This window comes from Nicotiana attenuata, chromosome 3, assembly GCF_001879085.1.
Source record: "Nicotiana attenuata strain UT chromosome 3, NIATTr2, whole genome shotgun sequence".
Lineage (NCBI taxonomy): Eukaryota > Viridiplantae > Streptophyta > Magnoliopsida > Solanales > Solanaceae > Nicotiana > Nicotiana attenuata.
In genome coordinates this window covers 18,549,644-18,561,299 of record NC_031991.1, presented here as the reverse complement: position 1 = coordinate 18,561,299, position 11,656 = coordinate 18,549,644, and the positions used below count along the sequence as shown (strand labels likewise).

Here is an 11,656-nt window from a genome sequence, read left to right as displayed (position 1 = left end):
TCCACGAATTCATATGCGCACATGAGCGCTCTATATCAGCTGTGCATCGATGGCTTGTGATTCCATGTATGAGCTGCGAGATGTGATTTCTATGTGTTGATGATGGGCCAGTCTGGAGGACTTGAGGTCGGGTTTTGACTGTAGCTTGAGCAAAGAGGTGTTGATTGTGTGAGCACGTGCTTTTGGATTTATATGTCCGATATTGTCCCTATTGGTGGAATTTATGGTAGGACGACTGTGTAACGAGTATGATGTGACTGCGGGAAGTGTTCAGATGGTTTGAATGTGACGAAATGAGTTTGATTGAGATGTAAATTGGTGCTTGATTTCTGTCTTAATTTGATGTATAATCTTGAGTTATGGGTGTGTTGAAGGACCTTTCATGTCGTTTAATTGTGGAGTGAAGTAGATTTTTTATGTCTGTTTAATGAGTTCGTAATCAGGAAGACTAAGTATTTGCGTGGTAGTTGTGACTGTGGAAGGGTATAGAAAGATGTCAGTTTGAGGCTAAGTAAGTGGGTTATCTCTTGCGGGGTGTCCTAAGGTTGTGTGACCCCTATGTTGCTGTGTTGAGAGTTCTCTTTTACCACTGGATTATATGTGCTGCGATTTTGAGTTTGAATCGCTTATAAGAGTTGGCTTGACTGTTACAAGGGCGAAAGCGAGATTTGCAGATGATTTGAGATGCTAGATAGTTTGTGCTACATGAGCTTATGGAGGATTTAGTGAATTTTAGTGCAGGATTTTGACAGCAACAGAGTATGGGTATTGTAAGTTATCAGATGCTTTAATTCGTGGCTTTGAGCCAAGTGGGGGGGGGGGGGTCTGCTATCGACGGGTTGATTGCGCGGGTATGTGTTGTATTGTTTTCAATTTGAGATATACCGGTGAATTAGTTATGACCTACAGAGGTTGAGATTGAGGATTACTCGAGTAAGGGAATTTCTGGATACGGGTTGTATTACACTCTATGGGTATATGAAAATCATAGAATGATTGAGTGGTTATTCGTGAAGGATGTAGTGTTAATGGAGTAGAAATTTGCTCGGTTGCTTCGAGGTGTGAATTACTTCTTAGGGTATTGGTGTGAAAATGGAGCACAAGTCGTTCGGTTTGTTTGGGCGGTGCTATTGAGATTCGAGTAGAGTGGGTGACTCTCAAGAATGGTTCTAATGAATTCAAGATTTATACGTGGCAATTGAGAATATTGCAGATTTGTAAGAAGCCGAGAGTTACATTGGATGGTGTCGAGACTCGCAGTATTTCTATATCATTATGGATTCTACATTCAGTATCAGGAAGGTAAAAATGAACAGCTTTAAATTCATAGAAGGTCTCTTCAGAGTGGGTATCTCGATTATGGTACTTTTGGGGTGCTTAAGAGAGCATTCAGCGGCTTATGAGACTTAGGGCAGTATGGTTTGTTGCTAGGATCTCGTGCGGTGAGTCTTGGGTTGAGGATTGTGGTATTTTGGCGAGGAGAAGTATCAATTTGAAGGTAATTCAGAAGGAACCCGGAGAAATAGGATAACTTGGTAGTAGGTTGGATCGTCATGGTAACGGATATGATTGGTTCTTTGGCTGCTTGTGATGTGGTGGGTTTCTACATGTGTTTCGTGGCAATGCTCTTGGGGTTTTTGTGACCTGCGTAGCTTGGTTGAGTTAGAGGGATTCAGTCCTGGCGGTTTGGTTTTGTGCAAATGGGATTCAGAGAGTTCTTGATGGTTTCTACCTCGGTTAGAGATGTGTATTTCCTACTGGCGTGAGGACCATGTGATGTATAGTGATTTTCTCCGGATGAGATCAAATAGAAAGATCTTGGCTAATTGAGTATGTAGTTGCTTGTGACTCGGAGTGGATTATGAAGTCCTCGTATTTTTCATAGGATGACATGGTATATGCGATATGTTGTGTAGGATCGATATTGGCATGTGCAAGGTCATGGTTCAGTTTTGAAAGGAAGGTCATGAGTCCTTAGGCAGCATGGACAACTTCAGATGACTAGGTAAATGATATTACTATTTAGTATGGCTTGATGAGAGCATACATTTCAGAAGGGGCAATGTGCCTTGATTTACAGATACTTCATTGGTACTGCGACACTCCCCTGGTTGATCGATTGTTGATATTCAAATTTTACTATGTGGCACGGAAGAATTATAGAAGTATTCCTCGTGGGATAATTGTGTATGAGAGATGTGTTAGGTATTCGGGCGATGGAGTTGGAATCAGATATGGTGATTCGTGTGTTCTATGGATTTGGAGACTGGGAGTTCTCATGAGTAGGTTGTTTCTGGTTGTGGACTGTGAAAATGTAGCCAAGGTTTGCCAGAGGATAGTATGTGTTATAATTCAGCCGTTGTGGACTTTCGGAAGGTTATTTCTCTATTTGTGGGTGACCAGAGTTGATTTGGGGGTCCGTTAGCAGGCCCAATTTAGATGTGTATTCTACACCGAGCCGGATTGGTTAGCTCCATATTGCTATTGTTGAGGGATGTGCCATTTGGTTAAAGTTGATTTTAATCGTATCGAATATGTTCTCTGTGTTACTCTTCCATGCTGTGAGGGGTTGTGATTCGTTTGTTATATGCACACATGGTATGGTTCCATTTGGACTTTATAGCGGAATTTGAGAGAGATGAGTATTTGGGTGTTGCATGATTGGTCGCGCATTGGTTATGTTCTTTCGGGCTTGTGGGGCATTGCCTCATTTGCTTCTCCGTGGCTATGGTAATTCACTTTGGGAACTTGATGTCGAATCGCGCATGATTAATGATTTTGAGCAGGGTAGCTCGAGGTTATAATATGGACCAGCGTTTGGATGGGGTCGCGCATTGTAGCGGAGTTATATTGTGGTATGATCCTTTGTGATAGATTTGTGTGTTTTGGTTCTGCGGTGTGTGATAGGTTCTTAGTATTGCGTTGTGGTGGTACCCGTTGAGCTTCCGGGACGGTTCTCTTCTTTGAGTCATTTTTCATGATTGAGTACATTCAGAATGTTGCTTATTGGTGCACGGATTGCATGGGTTGCGGCTTTAGTTTGTATTGATGTGCCGTGTCACTAGGGTGGTCGTGTTGGATAAGATGGGGTCACTGGACCTAGAATGAATACTATCGGAATTGATTACAGCGTGGTTGGAAGAATAATATTGAAAGTCGGCTTAGAAATTTGCTATAGTCCTTGTCGAAGGAGAGTTGCGCTCCATGAGTTGTTGATTTGACAAATAGTTATGAGTTTCTACGTGTTTCTTTCATCGTTGGCAGTATATGAAGGAGTTAGAAGGAGGCTTTGTTTGATAAGAGGTTTATTTCCGATAATGGGTTGTTTTGAGCATCTACTGTGATTAGAAATTATCGCTATGAGTATTTGAGTTTTGAGGTATATCATGTGATTACATCTTGGGTTACGGATATGGCTTGATACAACTTGTTCAGACTTACACAGTGTGTAGATGCGAGATTCTGATCTTATAGAAAATTCTGGATGTTGGAAATTGGGTTCTAAGACTTATGAGCTATGTTGGATTAAGAGATTTCAGTCATGATGTGTTATCAGACCTATATGGGATAGGGTGATGTGGGATCACCCCCCGGTATGTGCATGGTAAGGTTACACGGCGGTTTGATGGCTTTGAGAACAACTCTGGGATCGTTCGAGGACAAACGTATTTTTAAGTGGGGGAGGATGTAACGACCCGACCGGTCGTTTTGAGCATTTGCACTTTGCTCAGTTGTTTGAGGGCATGAGTATCTCTGTATGATATATTATGACTTATGTGAATCGTCGGTTTTGGTTTTCAGGTTATTCGGAATTGATTTGGAGGAATGATTCTCAGCTAGAAGCTTTAAATTTGAAATGTTTGACCAAGTTTTGACTTTGTAGTATTTGACCTCAGATTGGATTTTTGATGGTTGCGTTAGCTCCATTGGGTGATTTTGGACTTAGGAACGCGCCCGGATCGTGATTTTGAGGTCCGTAGCAGGATTTGGCATAAAATGGCAAAAGTTGGAATTTTGGAAAGTTTGAACGAGAGTGGAATTTTTGATATCATGGTCGGATTCCAATTCCAGAAGTTGGAGCAGGTCCGTAATTTCAAATGTGACTTTTGTGCAAAATTTGAGGTCAATCGGACGTGATTTGATAGGTTACGACATCCGTTGTGGAAGTTTAAAGTTTCAAGTTCATTGATTTCGAATTGAGGTGTGATTCGTCGTTTCGATATTGTTATGTATGATTTGAGGCCTCGGGTAGGTCCGTGTTATATTATGGGACTTGTTGGTATGTTTGGACGTGATCCCGAGGGTCTCGGGCGTGTTTCGGATTGATTTCGGGCTATTTTTCCTTCGTTTTGCACTGCTGTGTTCTGCTGGTATCTGGTGTCACGTTTCTTCATCGCGTTCGCATGGTATATATCGCGAATGCGTAGTGTATTCTTATGGCAGCAACAAATTGTTCTTTGCTATCGCGAAGTATGTCCCGCGTTCGCGTAGTGTTGGGACAAGACTTCTTCGCGTTCGTGTATGGGTTGTCGCGTTCGCGTAGAGTCGAGCTAGGAGCTAGGCTGGAGGACCTTTCTTCATCGCGTTCGCGAGGCTTGGGCCGCGTTCGCATAGTTCTGTCTGTCGTATGTATCGCGCTCGCGTGGCTTGTGCCGCAAACACGTAGAGCATTTTGGTGGATGATATATTTGTTCATCGCGAATGCGATGGTGTTCCCACGTTCTCGAAAGAGGATGTCTAGGCAGCAGTATAAAGTACTCTATTTCGAGGGTTTCGGCCATTTTTACATTTTTGGAGCTATGGATCTTGGATTGAGGCGATTCTTGAAGCAATTTTTACCATATTAATTGGGTTAAGTGTTCTCTACTCGGTTTTGGTCATATTCCATGAATCTATCTTCAAATTTAGCTTTTGGTTGATGAATTCTAATGTGGAAAATTGGGGGGGTTTGGCCTAAAGTTTCATAATATGAATTTTTCAGTTTTGAACACCGATTTAGAGTCGGATTTGAGTGAAACTACTATGGTTGGACTCGTAATTGAATGGGTTGTCAGATTTTGTGAGTTTTGTCGGGTTCAAAGGTGTGGTCCCGGGTGTGATTTTTGGCTGGATTTGGGATTTGATGTAGAATTTGATCTTTATCATTTTTAATTGCTTCCTTGGGCTTTATCTAATGTATTTGTGTTGCTTGTGGCTAGTTTTGAGCCGTTCGGAGGTCGTTACGCGCGTGATAGCATTCTTGGAGCGTCGCTTGGCTTGCTCGGCGTTTGGAATTGGCTTGTTTGAGATAAGTTACTCTTTTAAACTTAGTGCTAAGGGTATGAAACCACAAATTATATGTTATGTGATTGGTATTGAGGTGACGCATATGCTAGGCGACGGGCGTGTGGGCATGCACCCTGTGAATTGTGTCTCTATTTTTCCATGGCACTGTTTAATGGTCCTATTTTGTTTTCACCATGCGATTAAGTAACTGTGCTATCAAATCATGCTAGATATCCTTTCTAGGCTTTATGATGATATTGTTAGGACCCATAGAGGTCGTTTCTTGCCGTCATCTCATTGATTTCATTGATATTTCATACTCAGTCATATTCATGCATTCATATTATATCTCAGTCTCAGTTGTTGTTTATTGATACATCATATCATTGTTGTCGGGCTAGTTTCATGACATTGTGAGCCCGTGAGTGAGACTGGAGAGATTGATGACTGAGTGAGACCGAGGGCCTAATTGTGAGATATTGATACTATGGCACGTGAGTTGTCCGCGCGGATTCTGATCTTGATACTATGGCACGTGAGTTGTCCGTGTAACACATGAGTTGTCCGTACAGATCCAGATATTGATGTTATAGCACGTGAGTTGTCCGTGCAGATTATAGTGCTTGGGCTGTAGGAGCCCCTCCGGAGTCTGCACACCCCCAGTGAGCGCAATCGACTATGTATGTGTTTATGGATTGGGTTGCACGCTGCAATGATTACTGTACAATGCTGAGTGATTGAGTGTACTGAGTATTGAGCACGGTAAGAGATAACGCGAGACACTGAGGTTGAGTACTCATAGAGTGTGAGTACATGAGTTCATCATCGAGAGGCATTTCATTTGACATACGTACTTGAGATATATGCATAGAGTTGCATTTTCTTTGCTGGCCGATTTTGGTGACATTCGTGATTTTACCTGTATCTTGTCATGTAAGGATAGAGATGTACTTTCTTCATGCCTTCTGAAAATGAAGCATTTACCCGATGAAAAGTTTTTGGGAAAAATTACAGTTTTCAAACTTACTCATATGTTTGACGATTTCGGTAAAGGATTTGAGTTTTCACTGATATACTTGAAAAGCGGAACTGTTTTTTAAAAAACTGTAAAAAAGCTGAACTTTTTATCTGTGAGCTACTTCTTTATTTACTTGCTTTACATTGTTATGAACTGCTATTGGTTATTGTGTTGGACCCGACCTATGTTCCAGCTCGTCACTACTTTCAACCTAAGGTTAGGTTAGTTACTTATTGAGTACATTGGGTCGATTGTACTCATACTACACTTCCTGCACATTGCGTGCAGATTTCGGATGCCGATATTAATGTGCATGGCAGGAGCTGGATTTGAAGGAGTACATGCGTCCCTGTTGTAGCTGCCTCTTGTTCATGGTAGTCTTAATTTTTTAAAACTCTGTTGATGTACTTTTCAAACAGAAGATGTATTTTCTTCATATCAGCTTTGTAAACTCTATTCATAGAAGCTCATGATTTGTACTACCACTCCTTGGAAAATGTATAAGAATCAGATAATTCCTTTGTTTAATTATTTTATTACGTTAATCGAAAATGGATAATTGTTAATTGGCTTACTTAGCGGGTTGAGTTAGGTGCCATCACGACTAGTGAATTTCGGGTCGTGACATCATATCTCATCTGCGTCCTGATTACGTTGCTTCTTTATTACCCATTTACTACTCGCTGCCATTTGTATTTTTATTATTTCATTGTTGGTTGTAAATCAAAAATCTTTTTGCAGTTAGCCTTGCGTTGATGTTCTTTCCATTGTTAACTTTATGTATATCTTGCACAGGTTTCTATGTCTAGTAGGTGTCTCGACCTGGCCTCGTCACTACTCTTTCGAGGTTAGGCTTGATACTTACTGGGTACTGTTGTGTTGTACTCATGCTATGCTTCTGCGTAGATCTGTGCATATCAAGTTACTTCTTATCGTGTTGGTTAAAGTGGCGTCTGCGCGCCTAGAGACTTCAAGGTACACCTGCTTGACGTTCGCAGACCTCAGAGTCACCTTCTTCTATTTCTTTACTATTCTTTATGTCAAACAAAGTTATATTTGGAAACTACTAGTGCACTTCTCTATAGAGCTTATGACTCAGTTTTACCGGGTTTTGGAAATATTTTAATTGTTATTCATCATTTGATGTAATATGAGACTCATCAGCTTTATTTAATGATTCTCCGTTGTTATTTTTGCCAGATTCTCTTGTTTGTTAGGCTTACCTAGTATAGAGACTAGATGCCATCACGATATTCTAAGGTGGGTGTTTTGGGTTGTGACAGTCATGTCCTTGGTAGGCTGAAGTAGTGTCATGTCCTGCCTAATCACCTCTTCTCAATACTTCTTAGGCCTCCCTCTACCCCTCCGCTGACTCGCGATGGTCAGCTTCTCACACGTTCTAACTGGGGCCATCGGTATCTCTTCTCTTCACATGCCCGGACCATCTCATCCTCAATTCCTGTAACTTGTCTAATTTGATATACTCACTCATCCATCTCAACATTCATCTCTGCTATTTTCATCTTCTGGACATGAGATTTTCTGACTAGCCAACACTAAGCACCATATAACATAGTTGGTCGAATTCACACTCAATAGAACTTACCCTTAAGTCTAGGTGGCATATTCTTATTGTACAAAACACCAAAAGATAAATTTTCTTAATCATCATTATTAAAAATTTTGAGTTCATATTTTCAAAGTTGAATCTGAAAATCGTGAATCCTATTGATTGTTAGTTGATGAACTAAAATTTGTTGTTGCATTAAGAGCTTAAATCGTGGTCAGAACTGGTTTTGCAAGATTTGGGTGGTAAAAATCATATTAAAAAGGTACCCACTATTATTGAACAAATTTGAAGAAGTGGGTTTGAATGTCGAATATGATTTTTTGAGAAATTTGGAGTGTTGTTGTTTAAACTTATTGACAATATTTATGGAAGTTGTCCGCAAAATCTGAAGTCATTAGGTAGAGATTTGAACTGATTTTGAGCAAAAATTAGAACTAGAAACACAAAAGAAGTTCGTTATTGTAGCTAGCTAGCGGCATTTATACACATTTAGGCATTATTATCCATTTTTATATAAGATTGATTCATAATTATACATCATAAAAAAACACGTAGTTATACACTATTCTACACTTTTGTACAAAGATAGGTATATTACTTATTAATTATATCGGTGTATAAATGTATAAGAGTATATAAATATTATTGCAAAAAAGACGTTGGTTATACGGACATATGAAAGCAATGTGTCGTTTTGAGCTATATATTTGTACAAATTTCCCTTGGAAGGGATCATGCTATGCAGAAAGCCTATAAAAAGGCGCAAAGACACAAACACCAATGTAGAATTACAGGTCTATTTCATGGCCTCAAAATTGCAGTTACTGCGGATATGACACATTGGAAATCGTACTAAATTCAAAAGAGGTTTACGTGAACATATTTGACGGGCACGACAAAAAAAAAATGAAGATTTTTGTAATTTGTGGTCTAAACAAGTCAAAAAGGGGTCAGACTATTTATGTGATCATAAAAGTTTCTCATTAAGGTTAAAATTGTAAATTTAAGCTAAATTGTTACCGAATTAAGAAATGGATCATTCTTTTTGAAACGGACCAAAAATCAAATAGGTTCACATAAAGTCATAAACTGGAACGGAGGGAGTAACGTCCATATTCCATATATGTAGTTCTAACGTCTAACGGTCCCTTCAACATGCGAATAATTGCAGGTACGTGCTCGTAACCAGGGTAATTCGCAAATAGAACACAATTACTAGGAGGAAATATACGGTAGAGGGTAATCTAAACCAAATATGGAAGCAACCAAGTCAGTAGAACTAAGAATTACCTTTTATAAAATTGTATCCCTCTTTGTAAAAGCAAAAGTCTTGTATAATGTACTTCAATGCACAGAACCATGCTCCCTATAAATTGGTGTGGAGGAAAAGATAGGTTTATGAAATAGTCCCATTGAATCGTCTCATGACTTATTTTTTATGCCATATAACATCATTTTCTATCCTTCATCATACTTCTGTGTGACCACTAAGAATTGCTTATATACTAAACAATTGTTTATACAACTATTAACCAAACAATTGTTTATACAACTAACTTTCATTTATTATCATTAGTCGGGCGTGTATATCCATGAAACAATATATTCCTTTTGAACGAATAAAGAGCTGGTATTCTAACACATCTGCTTTCCAAGTAAGTTGTCGCCTTAGAAAATATTACTATATCTCCTGTAAATAGTTAAGGATAAGTTGTATATAGTGATGTGTGAAAATATTTTATGCAGATGTAATTTAATTTATAATAGCACGTTAGCTATTGTATATATGCACATTATTAATTATTAAATATCAATTATAAAGTTCTTGTAATTACTTTATAAATAATCTATTGAATAAATGCAATTGTACCATTAATAATGAATAGAACTAAATTAAACCCATAAACAGGAGTACTGTATGGTGTGCCATAATTTAAGTTAGTTTTAATTAAAACGGAAATTTAATGGAAAAGAAAGAATACGCAGAATGCATGCGTTTCCTTTCTTTTCAATAACGAAAAAAATGATTAGATCCCCAAGTAACGATAATCAAACTGTATTATCTCGTAAATACATATTTATATACACCATTCTACATCTCTTGGAATTTAGTTCAACTACAAAATGTTCAATTCTCAAATGTAACATGAAATCTCTTGAATCTTCTACTCTCATTCTTGCAAGAAGAAGATTTAATCTTTGTCAACTCTATACCTTCTCCTATAGGCATAGTGACGCACTCGATCCCTTTCTTGCCTTTCAAGATTTCACCAAAACAAACCTTTTTTGTACTTCCAACAACATCATTATTTCTCGTTACAACCACACACCCTTTTGGATTCACTTCAAGATTATTCTTCCATAATTTCAAATGGTCTCCAAATTTACAATCAATCACTAAAAAGTCAACTTTCTTGAACTTTTTGATTACTTCATTAGGGTTCTTCCCAACTACAAACTCAATCACATTGTTGAGTTCTTGATGGTGTGGTTTTAACTCAAAGTTGTTGCTTGTTTTCATCATGTCTTCACGGTGGTGGGGGAGAACGCAGACTAGCCGGCCGCCGGTTAGCTTCGCCGCCACGGCAAGGGCGATTGTGAATGGAGTTAGGCCTTCTGTGCTGATTTCTAAAATTACTTTTGATCGATTTCCGGCTGCTAAAGCTGATATGAACTCCACACATTCTGGTTCTATCAGCTTTGTGGCTTTAATATTGGTGCAATCTTGATGATGAAGGGTTTTAGACTGAAAAATAAAAGTGAGAAGTGTTAACGCTCGCAAAATGAGAAGTGTTAAAGGCAACGAAGAAAATAAAAAATAAAATGGAATTTTACTTATGTACATCAGTATAAAGAATTGTTACATATCAATATATTTTTACATATTGAGCATAACATACCTTATTTTCACTTTACTCATGATTTCACTTTAACGGATACTTATGCATGTGTAATTATTTTTGAGATAATCTACTAGATTGTATAAAAGATCTTTAAGTATAGGTTCTTTTACAACGTTATGTTAAATTTATCTACAACAAGTAATTAACTAAGACTGAAATGCAATTACTTAGAAAATAAAGTCTTAATGAATAGTTATGCGCGTACAATTATCTTTTAGGTCATCTGCAGATTGTATAAAAGGTCTAATTTGTGTATAAGTTCTTTTTATATACAACAAGTGATTAACTCCTCATAACAAGCTTCCCTGATATATGACAATTACGAACAAAATAGAGCAATAACCTTATCTCTATAAGCTACCTAAGTCAAATAACTTAAAAAAAGGAAATCACAACAAGCGAGAATACCAATTGAAGAGTATCCAAATAAGCTTCCATGGCTTGTTGAGGAGACCACTCCATTACGTAACGAAGTGAAGAAAAACCAGCTTAGGCTGCTCTCGAGGAGTGAGATTAATTAATGGCATAACGAAAGTCAATCTATTTATAGGTTAAGGGGAAAGATGGCGTTCGTGTGAAGTCACAACACTTGCCACCTTTTGAGATTCGTGGCATCAGTGTGACAATTATGTGCATGTGACTTTGCTTCCAAACAAGAAGAGAATTTAAGAACGAGAGGTTTCTTTTTTTGGGTGAGAAGGGACACTTGTCAATCTGAAAATATGCATGGTAAGACATGGGAAAATGGGGGATTCCATCCATTGTGGAGTTCGAGGTTTTGTCTATATTCAATTAATAGTAAGATCCAAAGAATCTTTGTCCTTTTGTGGAGGCTTTTTGGTTTGGCATTTTTTGTTTTCCAAGTTATTCGTTATGTGGGCATCACGGTGGGTTAATGTG

General features: G+C 38.5%; 1 protein-coding gene across 1 annotated transcript; it reads right to left on the bottom strand.

Annotated features, from left to right (window-relative positions):
• LOC109224535 lies at positions 9,884-11,389 on the bottom strand. Its single transcript, XM_019389102.1, has 2 exons — positions 11,165-11,389; positions 9,884-10,599 (listed from the first exon to the last, which is right to left on the bottom strand). The coding sequence occupies exons 1-2, from the start codon at positions 11,216-11,218 to the stop codon at positions 9,982-9,984; spliced, it is 672 nt and encodes a 223-aa protein (XP_019244647.1). The 5' UTR covers positions 11,219-11,389; the 3' UTR covers positions 9,884-9,981.

Excerpts from the sequence above, each read along its gene's own strand:
- LOC109224535 (XM_019389102.1), bottom strand. The coding sequence starts at position 11,218 with ATGGAGTGGTCTCCTCAACAAGCCATGGAAGCTTATTTGGATACTCTT. Across the intron at positions 10,600-11,164 it reads ATTTGGATACTCTTCAATTG|TCTAAAACCCTTCATCATCA; the intron begins GTATTCTCGCTT and ends TTTATTTTTCAG.